The sequence below is a fragment of the Bidens hawaiensis genome, unplaced genomic scaffold (genome assembly GCF_021521415.1).
Source record: "Bidens hawaiensis isolate Kalapana, Puna unplaced genomic scaffold, B.hawaiensis_p1.1 tig00013119_1, whole genome shotgun sequence".
In the NCBI taxonomy this organism is placed as follows: Eukaryota; Viridiplantae; Streptophyta; class Magnoliopsida; order Asterales; family Asteraceae; genus Bidens; species Bidens hawaiensis.
Window position 1 is genome coordinate 276,781 of NW_027492108.1, and position 16,104 is coordinate 292,884.

Here is a 16,104-nt window from a genome sequence, read left to right on the forward strand (position 1 = left end):
TCCAAAATTAAACCTCATTCGGAAAATGTGGCTATCTCCCAGACACTGTGGCATCAACGTCTTGGTCACCCGAGCTCAAGTCCTTTGCATTCTCTCAAGAAGTCGTCTTTTATTTCGTTTTCTAAGTTTAATAAACGTATTTGTGAACCTTGTGTTTTCGGAAAGACTGTTAAACTTCCTTTTATTAATTCATGTAATCGCACTTTATTACCTTTTGACATTATTCATAGTGATCTCTGGACCTCACCGATTTTGAGTTCCGGGGGTCACCGCTATTATATTCTATTTCTTGACGACTTTTCCAATTTTTTATGGACTTTCCCCCTAAGTAGAAAGTCTCAAGTTTACTCAATCTTTAATCACTTTTACAAATTAATTCTAACACAATTTAATAAAAGAATTAAACAGCTCCAATGTGACAATGGCAAGGAATACGTAAACAATTCCTTCCAACAGTTCTTCGACCAACATGGCATGACTTTCCGTCTGTCATGTCCCTACACCTCGTCCCAGAATGGTAAAGCGGAACGTAAAATCCGCACCATTAACAACATGGTCTGAACACTCCTAGCCCAAGCCAACCTTCCACCCACTTACCGGCACTACGCCCTCGAAACCGCCACCTATCTTTTAAATATACTCCCAAACAAACCAAACAACCTTATCAACCCGACTCAAGTCCTATACAACCACCCACCCTCCTACGACCACTTACGGGTGTTCGGTTGCTTATGTTACCCACTAAAGCCATCCACTACCATACATAAACTCGAACACCGCTCTAATGCATGTGTGTTTCTCGGGTACCCGCCTCAACACCGGGGATACCGATGCTTTGACCTTACCACTCGTCAAATGATCACATCTCGTTCACGTAATCTTTGACGAACATGTGTTCCCTTTCGCCAAACAACCCTCCCCAAAAGCGGACCCTTACTCCTTCCTATCCGATCTACCCCACCCGACAATTTGGAACCACATCCAATCCATGTCTAAACCACCCGCCCAACCCAATCCACCTACCGCCACACCCAACACTTCAACCGAACCCATTACTGCCACCACACCTCCACCGGCCAACACAATGCCGGCACCTACCTTCCCTGCCTCTCGGCCACACCCTACGGCCGAACCTATCTTGACCTACACTCGTCGCGCAAGACAACCGAACCCTCAAACACCCCAACACGTATCCACAGCCCAACAACACCAGTCCATGTCTAACCAGGCCAACCCACAGCCCATACCCGCACCCTCTACACGTACCATGCGCACCCGCGCAATGGACGGCATCTCTAAACCAAAACCTCAATTTAACCTCCATACTACGTACATTCAACCCCTATCGACTTCACCCAAAACAGCCCTTGAAACACCGGAATGACGAGCCGCCATGACCAACGAATTCGATGCACTTATTAAAAATGAGACGTGGGAGTTAGTCCCGCGCCAACCCCACATGAATGTAATTCGAAGCATGTGGACTTTTCGTCACAAGTTTAAATCAGACGGTTCGTTGGAGCGCTATAAAGCGCGTTTAGCATGCGATGGTCGGGGACAACAGGTTGGCGTAGATTGTGGAGACACCTTCAGTCCGGTTGTCAAACCGGCAACCATTCGCACTGTGTTATCACTTGCGTTATCTCAGGCCTGGGCAGTTCATCAATTGGATGTGACAAACGCTTTCTTACACGGCCACCTAAACGAGACAGTATACATGTATCAGCCCATGGGATTCAGAAACAAAACACGTCCCGACCAAGTTTGCTTACTCAAGAAGTCATTATACGGTCTCAAACAGGCGCCCCGGGCATGGTACCAACGCTTCACGGACTATGTCTTGTCGTTGGGTTTTAAACAAACTCGCAGCGATAATTCCCTATTTATTTACCAGAACGGGCAAGACACCGCGTACCTTCTGTTGTACGTGAACGATATATTACTGACCACTTCATCAGATGCCCTTCGGTTACATCTTATGGCACGTCTTGGTTCTGAGTTTGCCATGAAGGATCTTGGACCGGTAAGTTACTTCTTGGGAATATCGGTCAACAGAACGGGAAATACAATGTTCTTATCTCAAGAAAAATATGCGCGTGAAATTATTCATCGAGCCGGGATGAGTTCATGCAAACCAGTCGCGACACCGGTTGATACAAAGGGTAAACTCAGTTCAAACGGCCCCGAGTATGAAAATCCGTCCCTCTACAGAAGCCTCGCCGGTGCCCTTCAATATCTAACCTTCACACGTCCGGATATTTCGTATGCGGTCCAGCAAATTTGCATGTACATGCACTCTCCTCGTCACTCTCACTGGAACGCTCTGCAACGCATAATCCGATACATCCAGGGAACTTCTCACCGATGCTGATTGGGCTGGATGCCCTGACACCAGAAGATCAACTTCAGGTTATTGCGTATATTTTGGCAACAATCTACTTTCATGGTCCTCGAAACGCCAAAGTACTATCTCCCGATCCAGCGCGGAAGCGGAGTACCGAGGAATCGCCAACGTAGTTGCAGAGGTATGTTGGCTCCGTAACCTCCTTATGGAACTTCATCATCCCCTTAGTCGAGCATCGTTGGTGTATTGTGACAATATCAGCTCCATCTACCTATCGGGCAATCCAGTTCAGCATCAGAGAACAAAGCACATCGAACTCAATATTCATTTTGTCCAGGAACATGTTCAGAGAGGTCTTGTTCAAGTTCTTCATGTTCCCTCACGATATCAAGTTGCAGACATTTTCACGAAAGGTCTACCGAAGGTGTTATTCGAAGATTTTCGGGCCAGTCTCAGCCTTCGCGAACCTCCGGCTTCGACTGGCGGGGTACCATTGATTGATTGGTTAGCTTTGTTTAGATGAGATTGATATTGATTCAAATCCCAAATATATCGGGATATCTCTTGTATATATAGAGATGTAAACATCAATGAAAGGGACAACAATTTACATTCTCTTATTCTCTTATAGTTAGAAACAAATATGGACATAAGATGTTTTTGGTTAAACTCAACCCCACATGAGTCCGGACCCCCATTTACCCCAACACTAAAGTGGATAACTCTTACCTTTTTGGCGGCCTCCAATGGAGTATTTATAGTTGATAAATGACGTAAAAACGCAAGGTAATCTAGAAGTGGTGGGTTCTCCTTTACGCCACACTCATTAACAAAGAAATCATGAAAACTTGGATACAAAATACTTAACATTCTGCTCTGTTCACAATCTGTATTGATCACATTATCATGCCAATACACTTCCTGTGCTGATAAGAGTACACCAGATACAACTTCACTTGATGAAACAGACGATGGTGGGACAAAAATAAACGACCCACTACTTAAGTTTGCCATGCTTTTCTGATCTGAAGAAACCAATTCTGTCCATACGAACGAGTAGAATCTGGACATCTGTGATACGCTGGAATGGAAAGCCATTAAACATCAGAAAAAATATTGATGACAGTAGAGATAGCAAGATGAGCGAGTGAACACAAATTAAAAAATAAAATGATCAATACTGTCACCTATATTATATACAAAATACAGAAACCCAATAAACAAATACCTAGCTTTGAAAGATGTGGCAGATCTTTTCCAGATTTCAAGAACAGATAAAGCATCGTGAAGGGTAACAGTAATCTTGAAACCGATGCTACTAACCAGTTTTGCACTTTGAATCTGTTGCATTAACAAAAGAAAAAAACATCATCATCATCATCATCATCATCATCGTACTCAGTATATCCCACCAATAGCAATGCTATGGTAGGGTCTGAGGAGGGTAAGATGTAGACAGCCTTACCTCTATCCCATAGGGATAGAGAGGCTGCTTCCGGTGAGACCCCCGGCTCGATAGTAGTTTTGAATCAAGCCTTGGACATAAGACACATAACACTCAATCATCGGGACACCGGCTGATTGGTGCATGTGCCCTTGTCTTTCGGCTATCAACGCCACCACATGATGCCTGATTAACCTTCCGCCACTTTTAACGTTATTTTCACGTGATTAGTAAAATAACGTCAAAATTAGTGCAATTTTACTTTTTCCCACCCAAGGGTTCACACATATATACATTTTACTTTTTCTTTTTTTAACAAAAGAAAAAAACAATGCGAATATATTGAAACTTATAAATAAATAAAAAGTTTTAAAAATAAAAAAGGGATACACAAGTTGACCTTTGGGACAGCATACGGAGCATTATCACCAAAAATCGAGCACACAGCCTCACAATAATAAAACAAATCTTTAGGATAACAAAACACTTCATCCAAGCTAGTGACCACCCATTTAACATCACCGAGAGCACTTACTAGTGAAGACTTAAAAGACTTAATTTCTCCATCTATATTGCAAAAAGCTTCAACTTTATCACTAAAATAATCATCCCATAATTCATCAAAAACCTCCAACAAATACTTGCATTTTTCATGATCACCACATAATGACACTTTTGCTAATAAATCAACCAACTCTTGAGACTCCCAATCGATAACAGTTGATCCAGGTGGTACAATAACTTTCTCCCGCATCATTTTTGTGAGAAAAAACTGAGATGAAATGGGAACAGTTTTCTCCACTTTAACGGTTTGCACAAAGTCAGTGACTCCAACTTCCTTCAGAAACTTCCTCCAGTGTTGCATAGAACTATACTTCAAATAAGTGTTATCAACCTCATACCATTTTACATCAACACCACTGATCAGCCTACCGATATCAATATGATTCCCAAAATCATCATTGAAATGGATTGCAACCTCAGAAGGTATAACAAAGCCATGATTTGTCAAAATAAAGGCTTTACTGTAAACCTCTGAGATTATGTGCTCCCTTTCGGTAAAACAATCTAAGCAGCCACATTGTAGATGGACCATTATAAACGATAAATACTCTATCATAAGATCTTTATCGACTATATTCTTTTTGTCACAAATAGCTGGCAAGACGTGTGCTTTGACTACTAGATGTGCAGATAACCGTTGAACACCAACTTTAGAAAGCATTTGAGTTAAATTACCAGTGATTGAACCGTCGAAAAGTGCAGGATTAACTGTTCGAAGATTAGCAAACAATCTTGTAGAAGCTTCTACGCTGTTACATGAACCATCTACATTCATCCAAATCATACCCTCATTGATTGAACCGTAACCACCATCTAGAAGAGGAATGAAGGGTGTCTTTGCCAAAATGTTCAAAACATCAGAGTCAACTTTAAAATCAACAGGATTCTGATGAGACAATAAATATAACTCATTAAGCCAAGAAGATAGCCAGTTAAGGCCCATTGATGCTAAACCTTCTTTTGCATGGCATAAAGATAATAAAATATCAACCAAAACTTTAGGCCCGTAATTCTTGATACCTAGAGCCCGTGCAAGTGTATCAGATAAATATATTTCCTTATTCAAGTACCCGAGACCAAGATGCTTGTGAATCAAACTATCAGGCAAAAGGGTCCGAGCCTGCTCATTCCAGTTTCTTAAAACCTGACACGGTGGGACCCACTTGTCATTTTCCCCTTCTAGAAGCAAACAGTTTGACGTGCATAGCTTTGATATGATCATTCTGGGAAGTGGAGCAAAAAATCCATGCACTTCACCTACAAGAGGAACATAGCTCAAAAAGACGGAAACAGCCTTTCCAAGACAATTGTTAAAACCAGGAAGGCGACAGAAAGACAGCTCAGCACTAACAAACAAATTGGGAAACTCAGATAACAACCACTGGTTCCAAGGACTATCACCGTCAACTTCTTCTCTTGAAGAAGGAAGAACAAAATCACCCTGCACTATAAACTTCAAACCATATGTTCTAAGAGGAAGAAATGCAAAAACATACTGTTGATCTAACTTTGAATTGTAACTGCCATTTTCCAAAACTTCAAGAGCCATAGCAATTGAAATTTCAGTAAAGCTTACATCTTTTCGAAGGCCATTTGCCTGCAACTTCCGGGAGTCAACAAACCAAGTCAACGTTTCATTCCCAACAGAAACATTGGTTAAACAATTACCAATTATCTCTTTCCTCATGATGATGAATGAATCCGTAATCAAATTTCTGAATTTGATACACTGAAGACGATGAAGAAAAAGTAATAAAGATGGATGAAGATCTGAAAACATAGAGGTGACGTCGGACGTTTCTGCAGGATTTGACTTTGACACTGACTTCAAGGGAAGCACAAGGCATGTGTTGTAGTGTGTTTTCATTTGATTAGTGGTGTTTGATGAGACCAGGTTTGTAAAGTAATTCATGTCACAAGGAGGCACAATTGTTGGCAAAACAAAACCAATTTGACCCTCAGTTAAGTCAAACTTGATGTGAAATCCATTAGAATGTACTTCTGGAGCATCGGTAACCTGCATTCTCATCAAAGAGATGTTTTCAGCAGATCATAGATCATATATGAGGCAAATACTCACAAAAACTAAATAGCAAGATAAAAAGGGTAGTTGGTTTATAGCAAAGATTTGGTTCCAAACATGATGCAAACTAAAACACAAAATTTCCAAATACCAGATGGCATGTCATCATCTGAGCAGCTATAGTGTCAAATTACATTTAATCAAAAACGGTTTTTTTCATGCTGATAAAAATATGCTGCCTGTCTAAAATAAAAATTGGACCTAATGTTTAACAGAAATACCCGAAATACTGATTTGAATCCAATCCCTTTCTTGCCAATGTATCCGGCACTAGATGCTTTCTTGGTAGAATTCCCAACATCACAAATCGCTCTAATGTTCTCGGCAGAAAAACCGTTTTCATTATTCAAAACAACAATACTTTTCTCCTGAAGAATGAATGTCAAAGTGGGCTCCACATTGTTCGGGTATGAATTATCATCAGCATTCTGAACCTGTAAATGAAGATACAAAACCATGTCATTTTTGCAAGAAAAGAGGATCACATGAAAGAATAAAACTAGAAACTTACAAGCTCGAGAAGAAAGTGCGAGTCTTGAGAATATAACTCTTGTGAAAGACAAAATAGTGCTCTTCCTAAACGAGCATGTTGCTTTTTCAAAATGCTATTTTCAGTGGTTGAAATATTAGAGTCCAAACCGAATTCTTGAACTCTAATAGACTCAATAATATTGGCTGCATTTTTCTCTCTCTCTGAGTCTAGAATTGGCTGAACAAAACCATCACCAAAACCATACACTTTATGACGCAAAACGCTTGGTTCGTTTAGTTCAGCAGACTGAGTAACTTCATTTTCTAAAGCTGATTTTTTGGACTCAGATAGAAGTAAACAATGGCTATTATCTGAAAAAGACATTTTGATTTCAACTGATTCTTTGGACTCGGACAGAACTAAAGAATGATTATCAAACCATTCCCCTATGCCCAGTGAGAATCCAAGTTCACGAATCATCATATGATCCTTTGTACTTTTGCATTCACTCAAAATCAACATATAAGCATCTTTAGTAACCGAACGAAATGCAGAAACTAATAATTCACCTGCAAAACTTCTGAACTCTTTAGGTAAGCATCCGAGACAATCAAGAACAAACCTTGAAGCAAATTGTGAGGAAGTCTTGAACATTATTTCAAAACCATGTTTTGCATGACATTTTAAAAGCGATAAGGGTACGTTTCGTTTACCACCATATAAAGAAATCAAAGAAACGAGCTTTAAAGCTGTTTCAAAAGATGACCCGTGAAGAAAAGCTTCTAGAAACAAATCAACGGTTGCTAACTGATCAATCCGTAAAACTTTGCCATCTTTTGTTACTAAACAAAGCAACTCCTTGGTGGTTACATAACTTAATAACCACCCTACAAGAGGACCTAGAGAAGGTGCAAATTTATAGTCCCAACATGACCACGATATTAGATCTACCAACATTGGAGCCCTGAGTAACAGCGTAACTGCATCATTTGCACAAACATGAGCATCCAAGAGATACTTTTCTGCCCGAAAATCAGTTAGAGGGGAAGAAAATAACACAATATTCGAGTTCACATTATCACCATTCTTGGTCCTAGTAGTCAAAAGATCTTCTGTAGCATCATCTTCTAGTAATGTAAGACCAGCAGAAGGAAATTGCATTCTTAACAGCTCAGAAACCATTAACTTACTTAAAGTTTCATTTTCCCCTAAGCTATTAGCAGCTTGTGATAATAACTCAAGCATATAATGTTGACTCATGCAAACTTTAACCAAAGGCTTCTCGGGTTTTTCAGTAATTATGAAAATCTTTTGCCATGCGGTAGGTAGTAGAGAAATATGGTCTGCTAAGAATGTGAAAATATCTCCAAAACCAAGAGTTTCAAAGTCATTAACAGAAAAATATTGAGTTAGATAACATTCTAACTTGCATATCTCCCTTATAAAGATCATTTGCTTTCTTGGACAAGTTACATTGTCTGGAACATAAACAGGAGACACAAAATATTTCTCGACATACTTCAGAACATCTTCAAGAATGATCCCTGTGAAGTGAAGGAAAAAAAACCTCTAAAAAAGCTAATGACACGTGATTCTCAAAAGGTAATAAATCTCACTTGAGGAATCAAATAATCAAGTGCTCAAAATCAGAGATCTGAAAATGAACACTAAAAAATTAAAAAAAAATGCTAACTATATCCCTTAAGGCTATCGTTAACAACATACTTTTTTGTAACGACTTTGAAATGTTCTGGTGATTTGACTGTTTATGACTAAACATACTATTTTGTTCATAAATATTCCATTTTTAAATCAGCTATTAACCATAGCCCATAGGAATATTGTTAGAAATTTCTGAAACAAAACCTCATAAATCAAACACCACTTTTGAAACAAAGAAAGAAAATAGAGAGAGATAACTAATAACAAATAATAATAATAATAATAATAATAATAATAATGAAAATAAAGTAGCACAAAAAGTATGTAAGTTACCAATACCACCCTCCAAAACATGCCTATTGGCAACTGAAGTGTTCTTTTCAGCTGGCTCAGCATCTGTGTTAACATCAACAGCACATGTGTTTAATGGTACCTCTTTACTGTTTGCTTGAGAAGAACTCATGCGGTCCCACAAACCAAACTTTATAGACGAAATCTGAAACAAAAAAAAGATACTCACAAAATGCAAATAGGGGCAATGCTTATATAATAGAAAACTGAAAAAATTACGAATACTTCCCCAAAGCACAACTTTTAATGCATAATGTAAATTTGCCCCTAGATTTGGATGACAGTCAACAAACGTTGCACACTTGTATGAAAACGACCATAGTTAACTTACAGCAACATTTAGCAATCCAACATGTGGATATGAACCACACATTAAATTTAGAGCGTTAATCTTTTTCTTAGACTTCATTTGACCATGATAAAAATCAAGCATCTTGTCATATACCTACAAGCAAAACATACCGGTTAGAACACAATACTAGTGCAACCTACAAAATAGCATATATAAGCTAACCTAGAAAAACTTCCAAACGTGTTAAGATTAAAAGTTGCTGGTCAGTAAACAAAAACAGAAGTAGTCTACCTCGTAAAAAATGACAAAACTGTTCCTTCTCATAACTCATAAGTGTGGCATTTATTAAAAAAACCAGTAAACAATGAAAATAAAATGGATGCACTTTGTTAAAAATCGTAGAAAGTTTGCTTTATGGTAAATGTCTTTGTCCAGATCTTGATGAACTCACATACAATGAAATGAATACAAATATAGTGAAAAGCTTCAACATACCTCAACTACATTCTCTTCTTTATCACACAAGTCTTCGCATATCTTAATGAAATTCCTAGAAAGCTCATTGATTCCCTTATCATCTATAAATCCTGTTTCCACATCCACATTTTCAAACTCAAATTTAAACTTGATCAAAATAGCAGATAACAATATTGAGATAATTTATAACTACACTCAGTTTAAAACAGAGAAAGAAAAGTAGTAAGACATAACCAATAAGAGATATTAATATTGAAAAAAAATACCAGCACCACCCTCCAAATCGTGCTTATTGGCAACTGAAGTATTCTTCCCAGCTGCCTCGACTTTGGTGTTAACATCAGCAGCACATGTAGAACTCACGCGGTCCCACAAGCCCAACTTTATAGATGCAATCTGTAACAAAAAATAAAAAATATGTGCTCAGAAATGCAAATAAAAGGCAGTGCGTTTATAACAAAAATTTAAGTAATGCATTGGCATGGCAATAACTGTATGAAAATGACCATAGTTAACTTACAGAAACCACTAGCAATTGAAAATGTAGCTTGGAATTAATCATTGCTAGTATAGCTCTATTTCTCGTCCTTTGCTTCATTTTACCATTATAAAAATCAAGCATCTTGCCAAATACCTGTAAAATGGTAAAACTGATTGATTTTATTTCCGATAGAGTTACAATAAATAAAGATAAACCAGGCCCGTCGGCTCGACACTAGAACTCTAAATATTATATTATAACAATACCCACAAGCAAAATTTACCAGGTATGACACTTAATAGTGTAAGTGTAACAAACAATATAACATATGCAAGAGATTAGAAAAGCTAACTTGATAAATTACACATTTACAAGATGTCGATGAAAAAAAAAGGAAGAAACAAAGAAAATAAGTGAACGTTAAAATAACTCATCATACATCATGAATCGCCTGATACGGATTAGTTAACAATTAAAAGTAGAATCCATAGTACCGGTCAGTAAACAAAAATTTAAGTAATATACTTGACAAAAAAAACATGACAAAACCATTCTTTTTCATAGGCATGGAACTCTTTAATTAAACTCAGAGAAAGAAAAGTGAAATATATAAATTTCAAAAATTATATAAATTGTCTATAAAATTTATGTCTTTGTCTAAATCGTAATGAACTCACATACAATGTAACATAGTGAAGAGCTTCGACATACCTCAACTACATTGTCTTCTTTTTCACATGAGTCTTTCCATATCTTAATGAACCTCCATGTATGCCCATCGATTGCATTATCGTCTATAAATCCTGTTTCCACATCCCCATCAATTGCATTATCGTCTATAAATCCTGTTTCCACATCCAAACGTCGAAACTTCGGTATATACTTGTTCCGATCCATCCGTTTATCAGGTGTTCTATGAGTTACACATTTTGTAAAAAAAATAATTTCTGATCCTTGTTTCATTTCAGTATCCAGACAAACTTTTGTCGTTTGTGATGGAAAAAGGTTAGATTCGTGTACATCATTATCTTTATCATTTTCATCATCTTTTGCTGCATTTCCATCTTCATCCTCGCTGTCATCAAGAATCGACTTTACATCTAATCCATTAAGACACTTTTTTAAAATAGTGCTTTCAGATTGCCTTCCACGTATGATATGCCCAATGTGCATACTGTAGACGAACATCAGCAAAAAAAATCAATAAACGCGCATCTTTGAATGCACAAAGGTTTTTACATGAGACTAAATAAATTTTATTATTTTTTTTTTGAAAAACCAAGCATGCTGAAGAGGAATCTTTCTTAATGAGGGTGTTTTCATTAAACAAAACCACTTTGTCATTCACTGATTATGTAAGCATGTAATAATGAATTATAAAATGCGTACCCCAGACTTTGAATTCGTATGCATAAATGTTCTCGGCTTATATTCCTCTTCTTTGCTATAAAATCCGAAAATTCATCAACCGTGATCTTATAATAAGTCCTTCCTTTTCTGCGAGGGAGTTTGCTGAGGTACGCAACAATTTGCTCAGTAGTAATTTTGCAGACTTCTGTGACCTCGAGCCCTACAGAAAAATAATGCACAACTAGTGGATGCTTCAAAATAGGTCCCAATCCAAGTTCTTCAAAGCTCTTAATCCCCTCACTTTCACAGATGGTCATCTCTAAGTCATGTAATGATGTGATCTTTTGAACTCCAGCAAAACAGTGTATAAAAGAGTTGACCTACAAGATCAATATGGTGAGAGTAAAGAGAGAAGGCTGCATTTTCATTAGCTGTGTTTGTTGGGGCTACAAAGAATCTATAAGCTGTCTGTTGCAAATCAGGCCCAAGACCACAGACACGAAATTTGATCTCAACCACGATCAACTCTTTCCGTATATTAACTTGTTGACACAATAACCCCTAACCCTGAACATACTCAAACTCAAGCTACTAACTCATAGACATTCAAATAAACTAGATAAACTTGCAAAATATTCAAAAACTTAACAGATAACTTTCAAACTATTAACTAAAACCTAATTAATTAAACTAACTTGCCACTTTAACTCTCTCAACTTTCTTTTAACTCGTCTCAAGATTAACATTAACTAAAACCTAATTAATTAAACTAACTTGCCACTTTAACTCTCTCAACTTTCTTTTAACTCGTCTCAAGATTAACATTCAACAATGAGCTAACACAAGTGTGTTAGTTCTAATAACAAATATCTAACCAAGTAACCAACTCAAAGTCACCACACTAATAACCAAGTAAAGAAATCAATACACTAAAAAGCAAAGTATGATGTCCATATCAGAATCGTATTGATGAACACAAGTGTGTTAGTTAATAGGAATGCAAACGAGCCGAGCTGCTCGCGAGCTACTCGAAATCGGCTCGTTAAAAGCTCGATCAAGCCGAGCTTAATCGAGCCCGGGCTAGAGCTAGAGCTCGAGCCTAAAAGTAAGCTCGTTTAATAAACGAGCCCGAGCTTCACTTATCGAGCACGAACCGGCTAGCGAGCTTATCATTTATATAACTTTTAACAAAATATATTTAATAATTATTAGTTGAATATATATAATTCTATGAAAAAATAAATAAAAAGAACTAAATAATATATATTATTTTGTACAAAAAATTATAATAAAAAAATATATAAAAATAATTATAATTATATAAAATAATAAATGATAAATAGAAAACGAGCCGAGCTCAAGCTTTGAAAATAAAGCTAAAACGAGCCGAGCTCGAGCTCTGTGTAAATTAAACGAGCCTAGTCGAGCTCGGGGTCAGCTAGTTTGCACCAATAGTTAGAAACTTAGAATAACAATTAACAAATATCTAGCTAACTCAGTCAGCATCCTAACTAATTTAAGTCAACACTAGTCAAAGGTCAACAGTCAACACACTAATAATTTGATGAAAATACTTTATTAAATAATAATAGAAAAATCAGTTCACTCTGAAACTTTACCTTGGCTTCAGTAAGCATGAGCCGCTTAAGTGATGGAACGTTCTGCATATGAAACCCTAACGACTCGAAAGAAACAACGTTGAGTATCACCAACGCTGACTGTGAGACGGTCCACGCAGACACGCTTTCGCCGGTGGCCAGAAGATCCGAGTGAGCTTTCACTACCGCACACTCGACCGGAGATACTGCGGCGCTGCGACTGCTTTCGCCGTAGCGTTGCCGGTGGTTATGTCCGTACATTCTGTAACTATTAAAGGTCGTCTTTTGGTCTACGATACAAAGCCGGGAAAGATGGTTTATCAACAGAGGCCTTTTGTACTACCGCAATAACATTATGCCACGTGGATATTAATAATTATTCTTTCCGATTTAAAAATTGTGTATTTGCAAAAGTGGTTTAAGTTTTGGTACTTGGATGTGTTAGAACGAACCCCTAGAGTTTCAAAGCTCAACAACTTAGCCTACAAGTTACGTTTTACGAACACTTTGAAGATGATGTAATTTGTAGACACCCACGTGACGTAGTATTTTAAGAGTTTGCTTAATGTAGAAGACTCTTGACTTTTGGTCACTTTTGATCGAGAACTATTGCATGCTTTCAAAACTAGTTTAAACTAGTGATTTGCACGGTCGGTAAAACTCGGGTGTTGATGCGGCGAGTCAACGCGAATTCAGTCGGTATTAGCTATGTTTGTTACTGTACTGTAACTAAAACAAAATGAAAACAAAAAAATAAAAATTAAGGTGGGCCAATGGGCTAGTGTCGGTTGGTTCTGTTCAACAGCGACGAGTCAGCACGAATTGAGTCGTATTAGGTACGTTCATTACGGTATTGGAACTAAAACAAAATGAAAACAACAAACAAAACTAAACTTGAGGTAGGCCAATGGGGTGACGCCGGTCAGTCCCAAACGTTGAGGCGGTGACTCTACGCTACTCGTATAATTTTTTTGTTAACATATTAAAACAATGTTTATTCGGTCGGTATGCATTGGTAAAACTCAATTGTTGCAGCGGCGAGTCGACTCGTATTTGGGCGTTGTGGTGGTGAGCCGGTAAAAATGGGGCGCTAGTAAAAATCTGAGTGTGCCGGTGTTAAGTCAACGCAAATTTTGTCGATTTCGTTTATATTTGTTATGGTACCAGAACTAAAATAAAGTTCGATAAAACCCGGGCATGGGTAAACCCGAACGTTGTCGATACCGGACGTTGCACCGTGTCGATATAACCTGAACATCGTCTGTCTCAGACATTGTGACGATAAGTCGCCACAAATTCGATAAAACAAAATACGAAATGTTTGTTACGAATTTTAAACTAAAAAACAAAAGATTTAATCAATAAAATACAAAACAAAATAAAAAAAAAATTGTTAGACCATTGAGGTGGTGCCACTTGGCCCAATTAGGGGCTTGCGGCACCAACCTTTTAATTTACCATCATTAGATAATTGATTCTCTTTTTAATAGTAAATACTTTTAGTTTTATTTTTTATTTAGAATATGATTTAATTACTTAATAATTCATAATTAGGTGGTTTTTCAAGATGTCGCATGATGATAAATTGAGAATCTTATTTCATCTTATCTTATATCACTCTTCTAATAAAATAAAACATTGAGTCTTATGTATCAATCTCACATTCGATTCTAGGCTTATTTTCATTTTTAATCTTCTAATATCTCATCTCATTTATCGTAGTTATCCATGACTAATGAGTCAAAACCATTTTGACAATTGAGTTATGAAATAGTAAAGAAATTAAAAGTAAAATATTGATTAAAGTTCAAACAAGTTAAAATATGAAAGTTAAACAAGTAAAAAATAGCCAAACTTGGTCTAAAATCCCACTCTTCTAATAAAAGAAAATAATTGTGACACGTGCCACTTTGTGATTAAACCTCATATCTCTTTTCCCTTCAAAACTAAAATATTAATTGACCATAATATATGTCATAAATCAATAATTTTTCAGTTTCCTTTTACACCATATTTATATTATGTTTATACATTTTTTATAAAAATAAATATTAACATATTATGTATGTTACTATATATTCCAAAATAATTGGTAAAATCTAAAAAATCAACAACAAACCATGTTTGTTAAAGATTCAAAAAAATATAATTTCAAATGTCATCATTAACATGTTATATTGTTAAATATTGTAAAAAAACAAAACTCGAATATGATTTCATTTTACAAAACACTCTTTTAATCATTAACTTATAAATATATGTTTAAAAGTCGATCCATTTTTATAAAATCAATCAATTTGTCTATTATTATTATTGTTGTTGTTGTTGTAAAACTGTCGTATAAATTTATAAATTATGATATATGCTTTAAATCTATTTATTTATTTTTTAATTTAGTAACTATATATATGTTAAATTGTAAGGATAGCATATACCAATCACTATTATATATAACAAAGTTTATCATAATTAATTATTGTGTTTGTTTTTAAAAATAAAGTGTCATTTTCGTCATTATGGTTTGGCAAATAATGAGAATTTAGTCCAAAAAAATTATTTTTTGCATATGGATCATCCACGTTTCACAATTCTTGCCAATTACATCCAAATCACTAACTCCATTAAATTTAATAGTTAAGTCAATGGTATACATTTCACTAGCAATTAAACTCGAATTCACTAACCTCGTTAAGTCTGGGCGTTAAACCCATCAGTGTGCCCTTTAGGTGTGGGGCATTTTTATCCATATAGTTTTTTTTTCCTTTTTCCCCACTTACACCCCATCCCTCACATGAGGGGGCTATTTGGGGAGAAAAACGACAAAACTGGTCGTCATGTGAGGGGCACGCAGATGGGTTAATGACCAGACTTAATGGTGTTAACAAATTCAAGTTTAATTGCAATTGAAATAAAACTTAAAGGACGAAAATCATAAATTTGATAGGGACGAAAATTGCAAACTTGAAACTAGTGGACTAAAACTGTA

At 36.5% G+C, this 16,104-nt stretch overlaps 1 protein-coding gene across 1 annotated transcript in view; it reads right to left on the minus strand.

The window, feature by feature from the left end:
- Positions 1-13,757, minus strand: part of LOC143543393 (protein NO VEIN-like) — a 286,208-nt gene extending 272,451 nt beyond the window's left edge. The window contains exons 1-13 of the mRNA XM_077035727.1: positions 13,140-13,757; positions 11,560-11,900; positions 10,882-11,344; positions 10,210-10,323; positions 9,956-10,085; positions 9,708-9,799; positions 9,252-9,365; positions 8,903-9,065; positions 6,947-8,451; positions 6,657-6,869; positions 4,189-6,369; positions 3,573-3,685; positions 3,074-3,425 (exon numbers count right to left, since the gene is read on the minus strand). Coding sequence (XP_076891842.1) covers positions 3,074-3,425; positions 3,573-3,685; positions 4,189-6,369; positions 6,657-6,869; positions 6,947-8,451; positions 8,903-9,065; positions 9,252-9,365; positions 9,708-9,799; positions 9,956-10,085; positions 10,210-10,323; positions 10,882-11,344; positions 11,560-11,900; positions 13,140-13,379 — 6,021 coding nt within the window. The 5' untranslated portion in view covers positions 13,380-13,757. The remainder of the gene's footprint in view (positions 1-3,073; positions 3,426-3,572; positions 3,686-4,188; positions 6,370-6,656; positions 6,870-6,946; positions 8,452-8,902; positions 9,066-9,251; positions 9,366-9,707; positions 9,800-9,955; positions 10,086-10,209; positions 10,324-10,881; positions 11,345-11,559; positions 11,901-13,139) is intronic.
- Between the last annotated feature and the right edge of the window lie 2,347 nt (positions 13,758-16,104).